Consider the following 12,997-nt stretch of genomic DNA (forward strand, 5'->3'; position numbering starts at 1 on the left):
TAAAATATGTTATGTATGATCCAAAACTTATTTTCTTAACAAATGTTTGGCATGTGAGAAAAATGATAAATTATCAAAAAAAAGGAATGGCGAAATTGTGTCTACAGAATGTTGTAATTGTAAGGCATCAGCCTCTTGCACCCCTGTTTGCGAGTTCAAACCCTACTCAAACCGGTTGGTGCAGTCGTACTCAGGTTTAAAAAATCTCTATTTAACGAATTTAGTGAATTTTTCTTTTTCCCCAACTAAAATAAAGGCGAAAACCCCTTTTTACCGAATAATAAACTTCAAATTAACAAATTATTTTAAAAGCCAATTTTTTTTTTTTTTTTTGTTAATTTGAGTTAGGAAATATTGAATTGTTCTCCTAATGATGATACACCCATCTTGTCCAAAGCAGAAAAAGACTTTTCTTGGAATCGGTCATTTTTACAGGTGAGGGGCAACCAGCGATTCTGGTACAGAAGGCGATAATGAAACTCCCATTAAAACTTACTTTTCCCAATGCTTTACATGACATGGAAACTGTAAAAACATAATCTCATGCAGCAGGCTGTAAATGACACAGTATTTTCTTCTCTCTCTATAAAGTCAAAAGAGAACTATTTCGAGTCCAGTATCACGAAAATTGTCTAACATCTCTTTCTCAGTACTTTAAAATTTCAAATTAACTAATTGTGTAATTAGTTGCGGGATGCTGAATGGAAAGTGTACACGTTCTAATCATGGATATTTTTGTGCAGTTGCTTATTAGGGCTTTTAGATAAGGTTAGTGCATTTTTTTTTCTCTCTCTCTCTCATCTTGATACAGTAGAAGACCGTTATAACGCCAACCTGTATAACGCAGTTCTCTATAAACTGCACTACTTTTCAGAAGTAAGCAATAGGTTTTGAAGTTTAAAAAATTCCTCTGTTTTGCTTTGCAAAAATAAAAATTGTTAGGCAAATTAAATTTTGAAAGTTTTTCATCTTTCCATCATATTTTAAAGCTTTTAAATTGAAAATTAGTACTCATAGTAAACAGAAAATACCAGATGCTCTTGAAAATGCAGTTGTTATGCAAACCATGAAGATAGCAGAAGTGCAGGATTTTGATTGTGAAACATATTTATTTGTGAATAACTAATTGTAATATTGGTGCTTTAATACTCATTGCAGATAAAACTCATTCTGAAGTGCTAATATATAGATATATTCTGAATATTAGTTTCAAAATTTGTGAAATGATCTATATAACCAAAAACTTGTATAACGCAAAAGCTCTGGTCCCAAGGTGTGCATTATAACAGTCTTCTACTGTATTACAAATAGCCCCCATTTAGCGTATAAAAGTTTCGGTCCCAGTGAGTTTTTAAATCTGGGTTTGACTCTATATAATTTTCTAATAATAGTAAATGTCGATGTGGTACAAATATTTGATATGTTAAAAATTCCTTTTGTATCTGTTTGGATACTGTTTGCTAAATTGAATTCTTAGTGAAGTTCACATCATAAGAGTCAAAGTGCCCGAGTACGAAGAGTCTCGGGGCTTCGGATTCGAAGCCTTGAGCCTGAAGATCAGGGATGGGAGACTAAGCATTGAAATTTTTAAAAGGTAATGCATCTGTCGAAAATGGTGCCACCAATGGCTGATTCACTCATTTAAGGGCCCAGTACAATTCAATTCTGAGGGCCTCTTTGTCTAACCAGAATATTTTTTCATGCTCAGTTTTGGGTCCTGTTCTGAGCCTACTGTCATCTGGATCCCTTGCAATAGTGACATTTATGACGTGATAAATTCATGACTGTGTGCTACATCAAAGAATGGTTGCCAGTTCCTTGTAAAGTTACTGTAACAAATGTTAAGGAGTTGTTACTGCACAATTAGAAACAGCAGTTGTTTATCTCTATTTGAACTTGAAAAGTAATTTGATAATGAACATAAGAAATTATGCTAAAAGCAATGTAATAGATGTTTTGTCCTTCTCAATTTCTGTCTCAAAATATCCTATATTTTCGCAAAATTAACTGATTTCTCCCACTCCCATATCTTAATCCTTTTCGGTTATGCGTACATGGTACATTTTTACCCATTTATTTTTCATTTTATTTATTGTTGTCGTATTTGGTCAAAGTTACATAGAAACTAACAATTTATTTGGTAATATCATGTATGTTATTTTGTCTTTAAAAAGTATTTTTAAAATCTTAAAACTAGACCAAGAGTTTAAAACAATAATCCACTAAATAATTGAATTGAGCCATTAAAAGTAAAATTATCTGTTAAATGAAACAGAAATAAACCTATTAAATTCCATCAAAATAATTTGCTAAATCAACTTTAAATACTCCATTTGCATGTAAAACAGCCTGCCAAATAAATGTATTAAGTCCTAAATAAATGTTTAAACTTCAAATAAAATGTTAACTTAAGAAAAAAGGTGCGTAATACGGTGATAATAGAGGCATAATTTTCACCAAGGTTAAAAATAAACTAGTCAGCAAGCCTAGCTGCGTTCCTAAAAGGGAAAAGTACTATCAATATTTTTGTCTATTTAACCCCAACTATGGTATCCTTTTTTTTTTAAGTTCCTCGAAGAGAAAAATACCATCAATATTTTTGTCGATTTAACTTCTAACTATGTTTTTTTTTTTTTTTTTTGAGGAATTTGGGGGGGGGGGGTGGAGCGCTTTTAAACATCACTTGAAGTATCGGAACAATAGTTGTATTATTGCTGTTAGAAAAAAGGATAGTGATATGTAAGTCAGTTCCATGTTTTATAGTGTGCTTGTTGGTGTATTATACTGTTTTTCGTTTTCAGATTTCCCGAATTTTCTAATGCAGAGGGTGCCTGCAGGTAGCGTATCATCTGGACGGCCAATAAAATGTGTTGTGGTTGGTGATGGAACTGTTGGTAAAACCTGCATGTTAATATCATACACAACCGATAGTTTTCCCGGAGAATATGTTCCAACAGTGTCAGTATACATTTTGCTTATTTTAACTTTGAATTTTATTTTTTTTTTTGGAAACTAGTTTATTCTGTACTTATAAAATCATTTTCATTCATGTCATTTGTCCTTTCCCTTTGAGAGCTTTAAATCACTTTAAATAATAATTCTCCAGTACATATTACAGTGGAAAACATTAACACAACTGAGAAGATCAAAATAATTTTTCAAATTAAAAGAATTTCCTGTTAAAGGATGCATATTAAATTGTACAATGTACTGTCCGAACCACTACACCACTTTGTATTAAATGATTTTTCGGGTTAAACAAATCAAAGTAAAATGAAAACAACAAAATTATTAATGTGTTGTTTTCTTTTAATAAAAGTAAAAATTTTTTTAAACATTAGTTTGGTAGCTATGATTTCATTGATGAACATTATTTAGCACAGATGGTGCGATAATTGCTATGACAGCTAGCCTGATTGTATGTTGTCATTGAAAAACGATTCTGTGCTGAGCCGATGCTGTAATTCTTAAATTCTATTTTTTCTCATGAGCATAACTGCAAAATTTTTAGCATAATTCACCCAAATGAGATTTTCTTTTCCACTAAAAGTTTTATATAGTATTTAAAAAAAAAAATTGATTTGAATAAAGTGTTAACATTATTTAAAATGGTGAGCAGAAAAAGAAAAATACTAGATTAAAGAGATTGTTGCTGTGTTATTTTAACATTCAATAAGTAATATTCAAAATCTCAACTACATTAAGCTGAGGTGGCAACAAGAACCTTTTTTTTTTCTTCTTTACATTGATATTTTAGCCATCAAAAAGTTAAAGAATAAATTAATAAGTTGATTTGTTGTTAGAATTTAAAATTACTAAATTTCCTTATAAAATAGTTAAGCTAAGTATTTTAAATTTCTAAACCTTCTGCTTGTTTTAGTTTTTCATTAAAAAAAAAATAATGAGAATTTTTAGGAAAACTATTTTTTTCTAACTGCCAGTCACTATTTCACATTTTATTTTGCTCACATTGACTATTTTTACAGATTTGATAATTATTCTGCAGCCATGATGTGTGATGGCATTCCTGTTAGTTTAGGACTGTGGGATACTGCTGGTCAGGAAGATTATGATCGACTGAGGCCATTATCATATCCTCAGGTAAAAAATCCTTTCTGTAATTTAAAGATATTTTTGCTTCCGGTCATGTCTCCTACATGAGAAAGACCAAAAGATGACCAAGCACAATGACGCTTAAAGACCCAGGATGGCAAAAGATATTAAAGAAAAATTAAAGCAGTTTTGAAGTTGGGTTCAATCATAGGTGGAAAAAGTAGTTTTGAAGTTTAAAAAAAAAAAAAATCAGGAGGAAGGTTTAACACCACAAGAGATATCGACATTGGTTTAACATATTTATTATATCAACTAGCTACATTGCCCAACGTCGCAAGGTCTACCTCAAAAATAAAAGTTGTGTCAAGTGACACATGTTCAGCCATAAGGCAAAAAAACAGAAGTAAAATTACGCATCAATATGTATAATAGAGAAATTTTCTAACACAAAATTTTAATTTAGACCTCTTTTAATTTTTTTAAAATCCCAAAACTTGACTCATCTTTTTATATTAACCAGCATCAGGCATCTTTCCATGTTGACATAGCTGTTAAAATGTTAAAATGGTGATTGTTAGTTAGATGATTTAGCATTTATTAATAAGTGATGTTCTGAAAATTTCACAATTTTTTTTTAAATACTTAGACTAAAAGTTATTCTAAAACTAACGTACATCACCTTAACAGAATTTTGCCAATCTTTTGTGTTCCTTAAAAGCTATTAAAACTGGCAGTCAATATTTAAAAAAAAAACCTGAAAACTAAATCTCTTATTCTTTTTGAATATATAAAACAAGTTTTTACTCATTTTCCTCAAACAACTATGATTACGAAATAGACGATATTTTATTGAGAAATATAACTTTAAAAAAAAAAAAAATCTTCATGTTTGTTTTTTATTACTTCAATTCACGAAAATATCATCTGCTATGAATCAGAAATTCAACTTTATTTAATTTCAATTCCCTGAACAAAAACTGCTGACTATACTTTAAAAATAAAGATAAGCCTCATTTTAAAATATAAAGTCCTCTAAAAAATTGAAGAATTAGGAGGTGTTCTAGTTATCCTTCAAACTTCGGATAAAGTTCTTACTGTGCAGCTTTTAAAAGGCCTTAAAATGCTTGAAAAATCAAGCAAATATGATTTTATTTTGATGAGATAATTAATATCAAATGATTTTCTATAAAATTGAAATAAAAATTTTTTAAGTACTTATTTTTGGATGGAAAGCAATCTATGTTCTACTCTGCACCCCAGATAACGTGGATACAAAATTTCATGATGATTGGTTGATTAGTTCAGGCGGGAAAGAATTACAAACAAATAAATGTATGAACAAAGTCACTTTTGCATTTACAGTCGGACCTCGATATAAGGTCACCTCTCGGGGCTTCACGAAACTGACCTTATAACCGATCAATGTATATTTATTGATAAATAAACATGTTATATCAGGGGCGGATTAGGGGGAGGGTCAAAGGGTCAGCCGACCCCCATGTGACAAAAATTTTACTATAATTCTTATTAAACTCAATTTTTTTAGAACCGAAAAATAGAATCAATGTTAATTGTACTTTGCTTGGTTATGCAAAGTATTTCTTCTCAGTGCGTCATATTTCAAAAGATTGACTTGATTGGTTTATTGGGCTATTGCTATTTTGAGTTTTTTTGTTCATTTTCAAAAGAACAATCATCTTTATAATGAGTTTAACGTTTTTTCAGAGTTCTCTTCCACATCAAACTGCATGTCGTTTTTGCTTTTTTCATCTATTTTATAGCTGTAATCTTATATAGTCAAAGCTTACGGTAATGTGACCAGCCTGTTTGCCTGAAGAAATATGAGTTTTGATGAACATTTAAGGGATAGAGGGGAGGTACAGGCTGTGCCATTGAAAAATTTAAGGGAGGCTGTAAATTAAAAGGGTTTTGATCTCATTTGGGGGACGGTGCTCTGTAGCATATGAGGGGATGCACCGACCTCCTTGGTGGGTTCTCACACCTGCTTGAGTGATACTTTTTTTACGTTGAAGGAAAACACTGGTGATTGAAACTTGACCCCCCCCCCTTACAAAATTTTCTGGATCTGCCCCTGTGTTATATACATTAAATTATTTTTAAAATTTAATACATTCAAAAATATTAGTAATTAGGCTATGATAGTTTAATAGATTTGAACCAATAAACTTTCGGAAGCAATAAGACATTTTGAAATGATTTTTTAGAACTTTCATTTAGAGTAAAGCTGCATACAAATATGCCCAAGCAGAGAACTGATGAGCAACTTACCTAACTTAAAATTATCGTAAATATCGGATTTTTTTTTCGTTTAAGCACAATGTTTTCTAATTGTTTTCTGAAAATTTTCTTTGGCTTCTCATGACTGGTAAAAAAGTGCGATATGTACACGCTGAGTGCCCTCATTACTACTGCTTCATATTTTAGCGTCACTGTCGTAATTCTCACTTTCTACTGCATTTGGTGCACTGCATGCTACGCAATAGGAATACTTTTCACTTTTTAAGCATCGTATATCGCGGAAAATTCTTGAAAGTGAATCTATTAAGCACTGAAATATTATTTAAAGAAATCAGACAGAAGTGACCTTATAAGCAATTAATGTATTATAACCTGACTACATATCTGATAAGACACAACATAGAATTCCTATTCAGTGAGCGAGCCGGGACTTTAGAAAAGTGACCTTATATGGGGATGACCTTATATCGAGGTCCGACTGTATGATATTAGTTAAGATGGCTATACCTGGTAGAGTTCCAAGATGCTGAAAATCATTAGCTCCCATGTTCTATGATTATGCTGCATTTAAAAGATCCCTAGAGTATTTATTTTGTCACTGAATACTCTTGGCAAATTTAAGTTCCTAGTGCAATTTCGTATTAAAGAGAATCCAGGTGCATCCATCTGGTGAGGTAACTGGGCGTCATAAGTATCTTGTGGTAATGGTTATCTGCCGATACTGGTGCCACATGAAAAAATGGATTGGGGAATGCATTAGGTCTGCATATGGTGAAGAACCAATCTGCAGCCCCATTATTTAAAATGAAATTAGTTGATAATAACATAGTTATTATTTATTACTTAACTAGTGAAAATTTCCTTTTATTGTGTTTTATTTAGTATGCTTCGTTATTTAATAATTTGTTTTTTCCTTTTCGTAGACTGATGTTTTCCTTGTATGCTTCAGTGTCGTTAGTCCATCTTCATTTGAAAATGTCACATCGAAATGGTATCCTGAAATAAAACACCACTGTCCAGATGCTCCTATTATTTTAGTTGGTAGGTTATCAATGAAAAAAAAGAAAATATAATCATGTTTCTAATTTCACAAAAGACATTTAATAATTTTCTAATACTTTTAATTCTGTGGCATTGGGAATGCTAAAAAATTGTTAAATCATTTTATTAGTTCCTATATGTTCAAAAGTGTGATTACTGTCAGCACATTCTTCCTTTAAAGTTGTAAGTTGACACTGAGCATGAAGCTCATACAAATTTTAAAACTTTTATTTTTGCTTTCATTTGTAAGGATCTTTAAATGATGCTTAATTTTACCAAGAGGTCCTCAAGTGTGCTTCAGTTACAGCTGATAATACTAGGTCAAGTGAAAATTCTTCCTGGTGGGTTCAAAAACATCACTTAAATCACAATCTGGATATTCTATGAGTTTTATTGTCAAAATGAAAATAGTGCAATCAAATATTTTAGTTCTTTTAACTAAAATGCGAGACTTCTACATTCTTCATAATTTATATTTATTGAAAAATACTTTAAAATTCTCTCTTATTTGAAAAAAAATCAAAGGGGAAAAAATATATACAGAAGCTGATCTTACACAAACCCCTGTACAAAAAGCTCTATGCCAGAAAATATACTTGTAGATTTGCATTCTTTACTGGTTATCAGTGCCCTAGCCAGGGAGGAGGTTTTAAGGTCAAAACTTCACCTAGAACTCTCGATTTTAACACATATTGCCGATTCTAATATGGTAGTTTATATTCATATAAGAACAGTTACGACCAGAAACTCCACCCGGAAAGTAATTGCTGTCTTTCCTTGGAAAATGTTGACTCACCTGAATTCATCTACAGCAGGGGTCCCCTACCTTTCTGCACATAACAGCGCTTTTTGAATACCGGTCGGAGAGGCATGCACCACTTACTTTTTCAAGGTGAATTAGTAGTTGGACATTGCAATTTAGTCAATAAAAAATTATTGTTCATATACTGGCGGAAAAATCAGGTGTGCAGAAAATGATTTTAAATGCCAACATTTTCCCTTATCTGTATGAAAATTTCCCCAGAATTTTACAATATGTTTTATGTTTCAGATAAAAATTCTTTCCTTTTACTATAGATATAGATAATTTGGGGGGGGGGGGGGGGAATTGCATCTTTAAAACTAATAAAATGAACTGGTAACTTGTAGAACTAGGTATCTAAAAAGTCAATTAAGTAAATACATGCAAGTTTTAATTAAAGTCTCCTATCTAATATTTATTATAAAATTTAAATTATTATCCAACAAATAGTTAATGAAAATATAAGTGAATGAAATATAAAGAGTGATGCAAAAGAAAATGCATTCAAAAGACACTTGCAAAAAAAATCAGAAAATTAAAAATTAAAAAAAAAAATCAATCTGTAAAATTTTCCCAAGATGGTTCAAATTTCCCCCGATCCTGTTGATAAAGAATATATGAAAAATCTATAAAGTAAAAAAAAAATCTTTCTAAAAATATGAATTTGCTATGTCAATGGGATTTTTTGTCATTGCATTTTATTGAACAGTGCTTCATAATTATGTATGATGATATTCCTATTAATAAGCAATTGTGAATATATTAATCTATTCATCTATGCATCTTAATTCGTTGTTTATTTTTATGGTGTTTGAATTTTAGTACATTACCTTTTGGGGATCCAAAACTTTTTGTGTCCAGTTTTTATTTCCTTGCTTGTACTGAAAGGTATGCAGAGATTTAGATTGATTGCATTTATACTTTGAAAGTAAAAGGGTTGACATTTAAAGGTTACTTTATTGCTTTGATGATATCAAACGGTCTGAATCTCTTTTCCAACTCGTCAAAATTGAAAGTTAAAAACAAGTGTGGATAAATCAATTTCACCTTTCAGATTTTTCATACTTGCAAAATGCATTGGAGGCTTCATCTTCAGATATGATATCTATAAAACCGGTTTAGCTTAAAACAAGTTTAAAGATCCTGTGAAGGTTTTGTACTTGGATTGGTTTGAAATAAGAGTCATAATTGACATTTAAGTAGCATTTTTCTTTCAATTTTCTGCACCAATCTTTCTTTTCCTTGTATAGAACCTAGTATTAGGTTTATAGGCTTTGTTATTTACTATATATGAATAATGTAAAGGTTTATGGATAAATGGGATGTATTAATGTAAAAATGTTTTAGCTTTTTTTTTATGACACATAGCTTAGTGAAATTCTTAAGACTAGTGTGCCAGTTCATTTCAAAATATCTTTATAATATCTTTTTAAGTTTTGTCATGAATATCAATACGAATTCTTTATATGTAGCATAATTTCTGGTGATCCTTTACTTAGAGTATCATTTGTATGATATCAAAAAAAAAAAAAAAAAATGATATTTTAGTCATAATGAACTGTGTCTATTATTTTCTTAATTTTGTTAAAGTAACACTTGTTGATTTTTTATTAAACATTTTAAATTTTCTTAGGAACTAAAATTGATTTAAGGGAAGACAAAGATACCTTACAACTTTTAAGTGAACAAAGTTTGTCTCCAATCAAAAGAGAACAAGGCCAAAAATTGGCTTCAAAAATACGAGCTGTAAAATACCTAGAATGTTCAGCACTTACACAAAGAGGCCTTAAACAGGTAATTCATTTTTCATTATTTTTAGTTACAGAGAAATATATAAAATATTTCTTCTATAACATATAGTTCATGTGAATTTTGTTTACTAATTTCATATTATCGTGTTTACTGTTAGCTATGTCTTGTTTGTGTCTAATATATATGTTGTGTCTTATGTGCTAGTAATTAAAAATATGAGTTGGAAAGTTCAGTTGGTCTAGAACTTTGGATGTACAGGGTGATGAGCAGGGTCTGGCAATTGATGACCTAAAATCCCTTAAAAATACACAAAAAATACAATTAAAGTTTTAAAAATGTCAATTTTTGAAAAACGCTCTGAAGGCATGGGGTGATAATTCCATTGAGATCAGTTTACCTATATATACGAGGCGTGTTTTTAAAGTAAGTTCCGTTTTTATATAAAAAAGGAACGAGTACAGATAGAGCTAAGTAATTTAGTGCACAAAAATCTAACACACTTACGCTATTTTTCGACATTGCTCCCGTGATTTTCCAAGCATTTGTCATAGCGTGGTACAGGTTTTTGTATACCTATTCGTACAAAGTTACCGCCCGTTTAGTCAACCATGAGGACTCTTACAGGGCTTTGGCTGGGCGTTTTTGAACATCCTCTGGTCTGCCCTCACCTCGCTCGCAGCATCTTTCATTTGTTTCGGCATCTAAAGTCTTTCCAAGGTGGTCTGTGGCACAACAGCAATAATGAGCTCAGAGAACATGTTATCCCTTGGCTAACTACACAGGCGGCAATTTTCTATGAATAGGTATACAAAAACCTGTACCACGCTATGACAAATGTTTGGAAAATCACGGGAGCAATGTCAAAAAATAGCGTAAGGATGGTAGATTTTTGTGCAATAAATTTCTTTGCTCTATCTGTAATCGTTCTTTTTTTATATAAAAACGGAACTTACTTTAAAAATACGCCTCGTATGTAATATTGTAATATATGTCTCACTATTAGGTGTGCGCACGTGCAAGCACACATACAACGAGAAATTTTGAACAAACATTAAATAATGAGAAGAGGACAGGTAGTGCCTTGTCATCAGAGATCAGGAGCAGCAGTTATATCATTATTTTGCCAGTTTCTAAAGAGGCCAGTTGAATAAAAGTCAGCAAATTATTTTTTGGAAATTGTATTATTAAGGAAAACAAACTGCATTCTAATACTAATATAAACATTTGAATAATTTTAACTAGTTTTTAATGTAAACACGGTACTATGTATTTAGGCTGTCATTACCAAACGTGCACATTTCATGAGTATTGTACTATTTTAAAGGACCAAGTTAAGTGGTCTTTTATACGTAAGGAGTGTACAAATAATGAGAGAAGCTGACCTATATAAAAAAATACAACTAACCGTCCTGCTTTGACTTGCAAGAAAAAAAAGAAAAAAAAAACCAGTCACATACCCAATTCAAGTGTAATAGAAACAATCTTTCAAAAAGTCTCCATAACAACATAGCAAAAAGGAACTCATTGCATGTCCAAGTTAGCCAGTTTTCTCTAATGCAAGCAAGACTCTAAACACTTGTTTAAGCACTATTTATCATCAGAATTGGAATGGAATCCTGTTGCCATTTGTAGTTATTCGGGCAGAAAACTAGAATCGTCGTTGATGCCGGATAGAATTTTTGAGTATATTAATAGAATAAAAAATAAATTCTAATGGATAATGATTCTAAGAATGCAAGATTGCATCAAATTTAAACTCTTGTTTTTCAAAGCAGGCTTTAGCAATCAGTATTTTAATGAGTCTCATTTGGTAAATTTCCCGCGTCTTTTCATTGAGAACAGTAAAAATTGTCACATAACTCAAAATGCTTAATTGTGTGGTCACTGTATATGCAATTCAAAGTGTTTAAATATTGTTAGTTTCGAATGTGTCTGATTTAAACTGTTCAAAATTTTATGCGCAGGTTTTTGATGAGGCTGTTAGAGCGGTGTTACGTCCAGAACCACAGAAGAGGCAACAAAGGAAGTGCAAACTAGTGTAGCCACAACATTAACTACATAGTACATTATAACCAAAATGCTGTGAAATGATGTCATTTTATGATGAATCATTTTTGTAACAGCTTACCACAGTCTGCATTTTAAAGTGTCCTAAATGCATTTCTTAAATATAATTGGGGGCTGAAAAAAGTGTTATTATGTTGAACTTTGTTGTTGATATATATGTGAAACCAAAGATCTGTATTTTATAAGAATGTTCTCAGGTTTTGATATAGATCCTTTTTAAACCATGAAGAATGATTGCACTTTTGAGAAACAGTGCTTTGTCCTTAATTTTTATGAAGTGTGAGCAAAATGCCAATGCGTTTTAACTAATATCCGTGTTTGTTTCAGTTTCTATCGCTGCATCCGTAAATTTATGTAATTTGTACTTGTATACACTTTTTCCAGCCCTTTGTTTCTTGCTGATGCACCAAAAATGAGCTTTTCTTGAAGCAAAAATTTTAATGTATAAATGTCTCTGTGTTTTTAGAAGAATGTATTTATGCATTGTTTTCGTCAGTTTCATTGCAGCTTTAAGTCATAATTTGTTCTTCTATGTTCATGTGTATATTCACTCTGTCTGCATAAAATATATTGATCTTATACACTAACTATCTGCCGCCATTTTGCTATTGGTGGTGAGAAGTTTTTGTTAAAACTCCAGGTTCTATAAGAATGGTCAATGGTTTAAGGGTATTTGTAAAGATAGTAAAGTAAAATTTATATAAATATGCTTTTATAGTTAATGTTTTAAAATAGAAGATTTTAAACTTAATAATCACTTCTTACTTTAGCCGATGGCATACCATTGATGAACTGCAATTTGACCCCCACTCCCTTTTTTAAGAGAGAACTTTCATGTTTCTCGTAGAATCTGGTTTTTAGAAGCCATTATATGTGAGTCAATTAAGTTGAATGCTTATATTTGAGTTGATCTTATGAATAAAAATCCTTTTAGTTGTATTATAAATACTCATCTATATGTGTGAAGGTACTGCTAGTGTCTAAAATCTATGAAACATTGAAGTAAATGGGAACCACTGACAA

The 12,997-nt window shown here is 31.2% G+C and overlaps 1 protein-coding gene across 1 annotated transcript; it reads left to right on the top strand.

Moving 5' to 3' along the window:
- The first annotated feature begins 2,818 nt into the window (after positions 1–2,818).
- On the top strand, positions 2,819–11,949 carry LOC129234223 (ras-related C3 botulinum toxin substrate 1-like). Its single transcript, XM_054868156.1, has 5 exons — positions 2,819–2,958; positions 3,987–4,101; positions 7,236–7,353; positions 9,789–9,949; positions 11,872–11,949. Exons 1-5 carry the CDS (start codon positions 2,819–2,821, stop codon positions 11,947–11,949), a joined length of 612 nt encoding a protein of 203 aa, XP_054724131.1.
- The last annotated feature ends 1,048 nt before the right edge of the window (positions 11,950–12,997 follow it).

This window comes from Uloborus diversus, chromosome 1 (genome assembly GCF_026930045.1).
Source record: "Uloborus diversus isolate 005 chromosome 1, Udiv.v.3.1, whole genome shotgun sequence".
NCBI classification, from domain to species: domain Eukaryota; kingdom Metazoa; phylum Arthropoda; class Arachnida; order Araneae; family Uloboridae; genus Uloborus; species Uloborus diversus.

Bases quoted from the DNA above. Each gene is read 5' to 3' on its own strand.
- LOC129234223 (XM_054868156.1), top strand. From the start codon at position 2,819: ATGCAGAGGGTGCCTGCAGGTAGCGTATCATCTGGACGGCCAATAAAA. The intron at 2,959-3,986 runs GTCAGTATACAT...CTATTTTTACAG, and splicing joins GGAGAATATGTTCCAACAGT to ATTTGATAATTATTCTGCAG. The intron at 4,102-7,235 runs GTAAAAAATCCT...TCCTTTTCGTAG, and splicing joins GGCCATTATCATATCCTCAG to ACTGATGTTTTCCTTGTATG.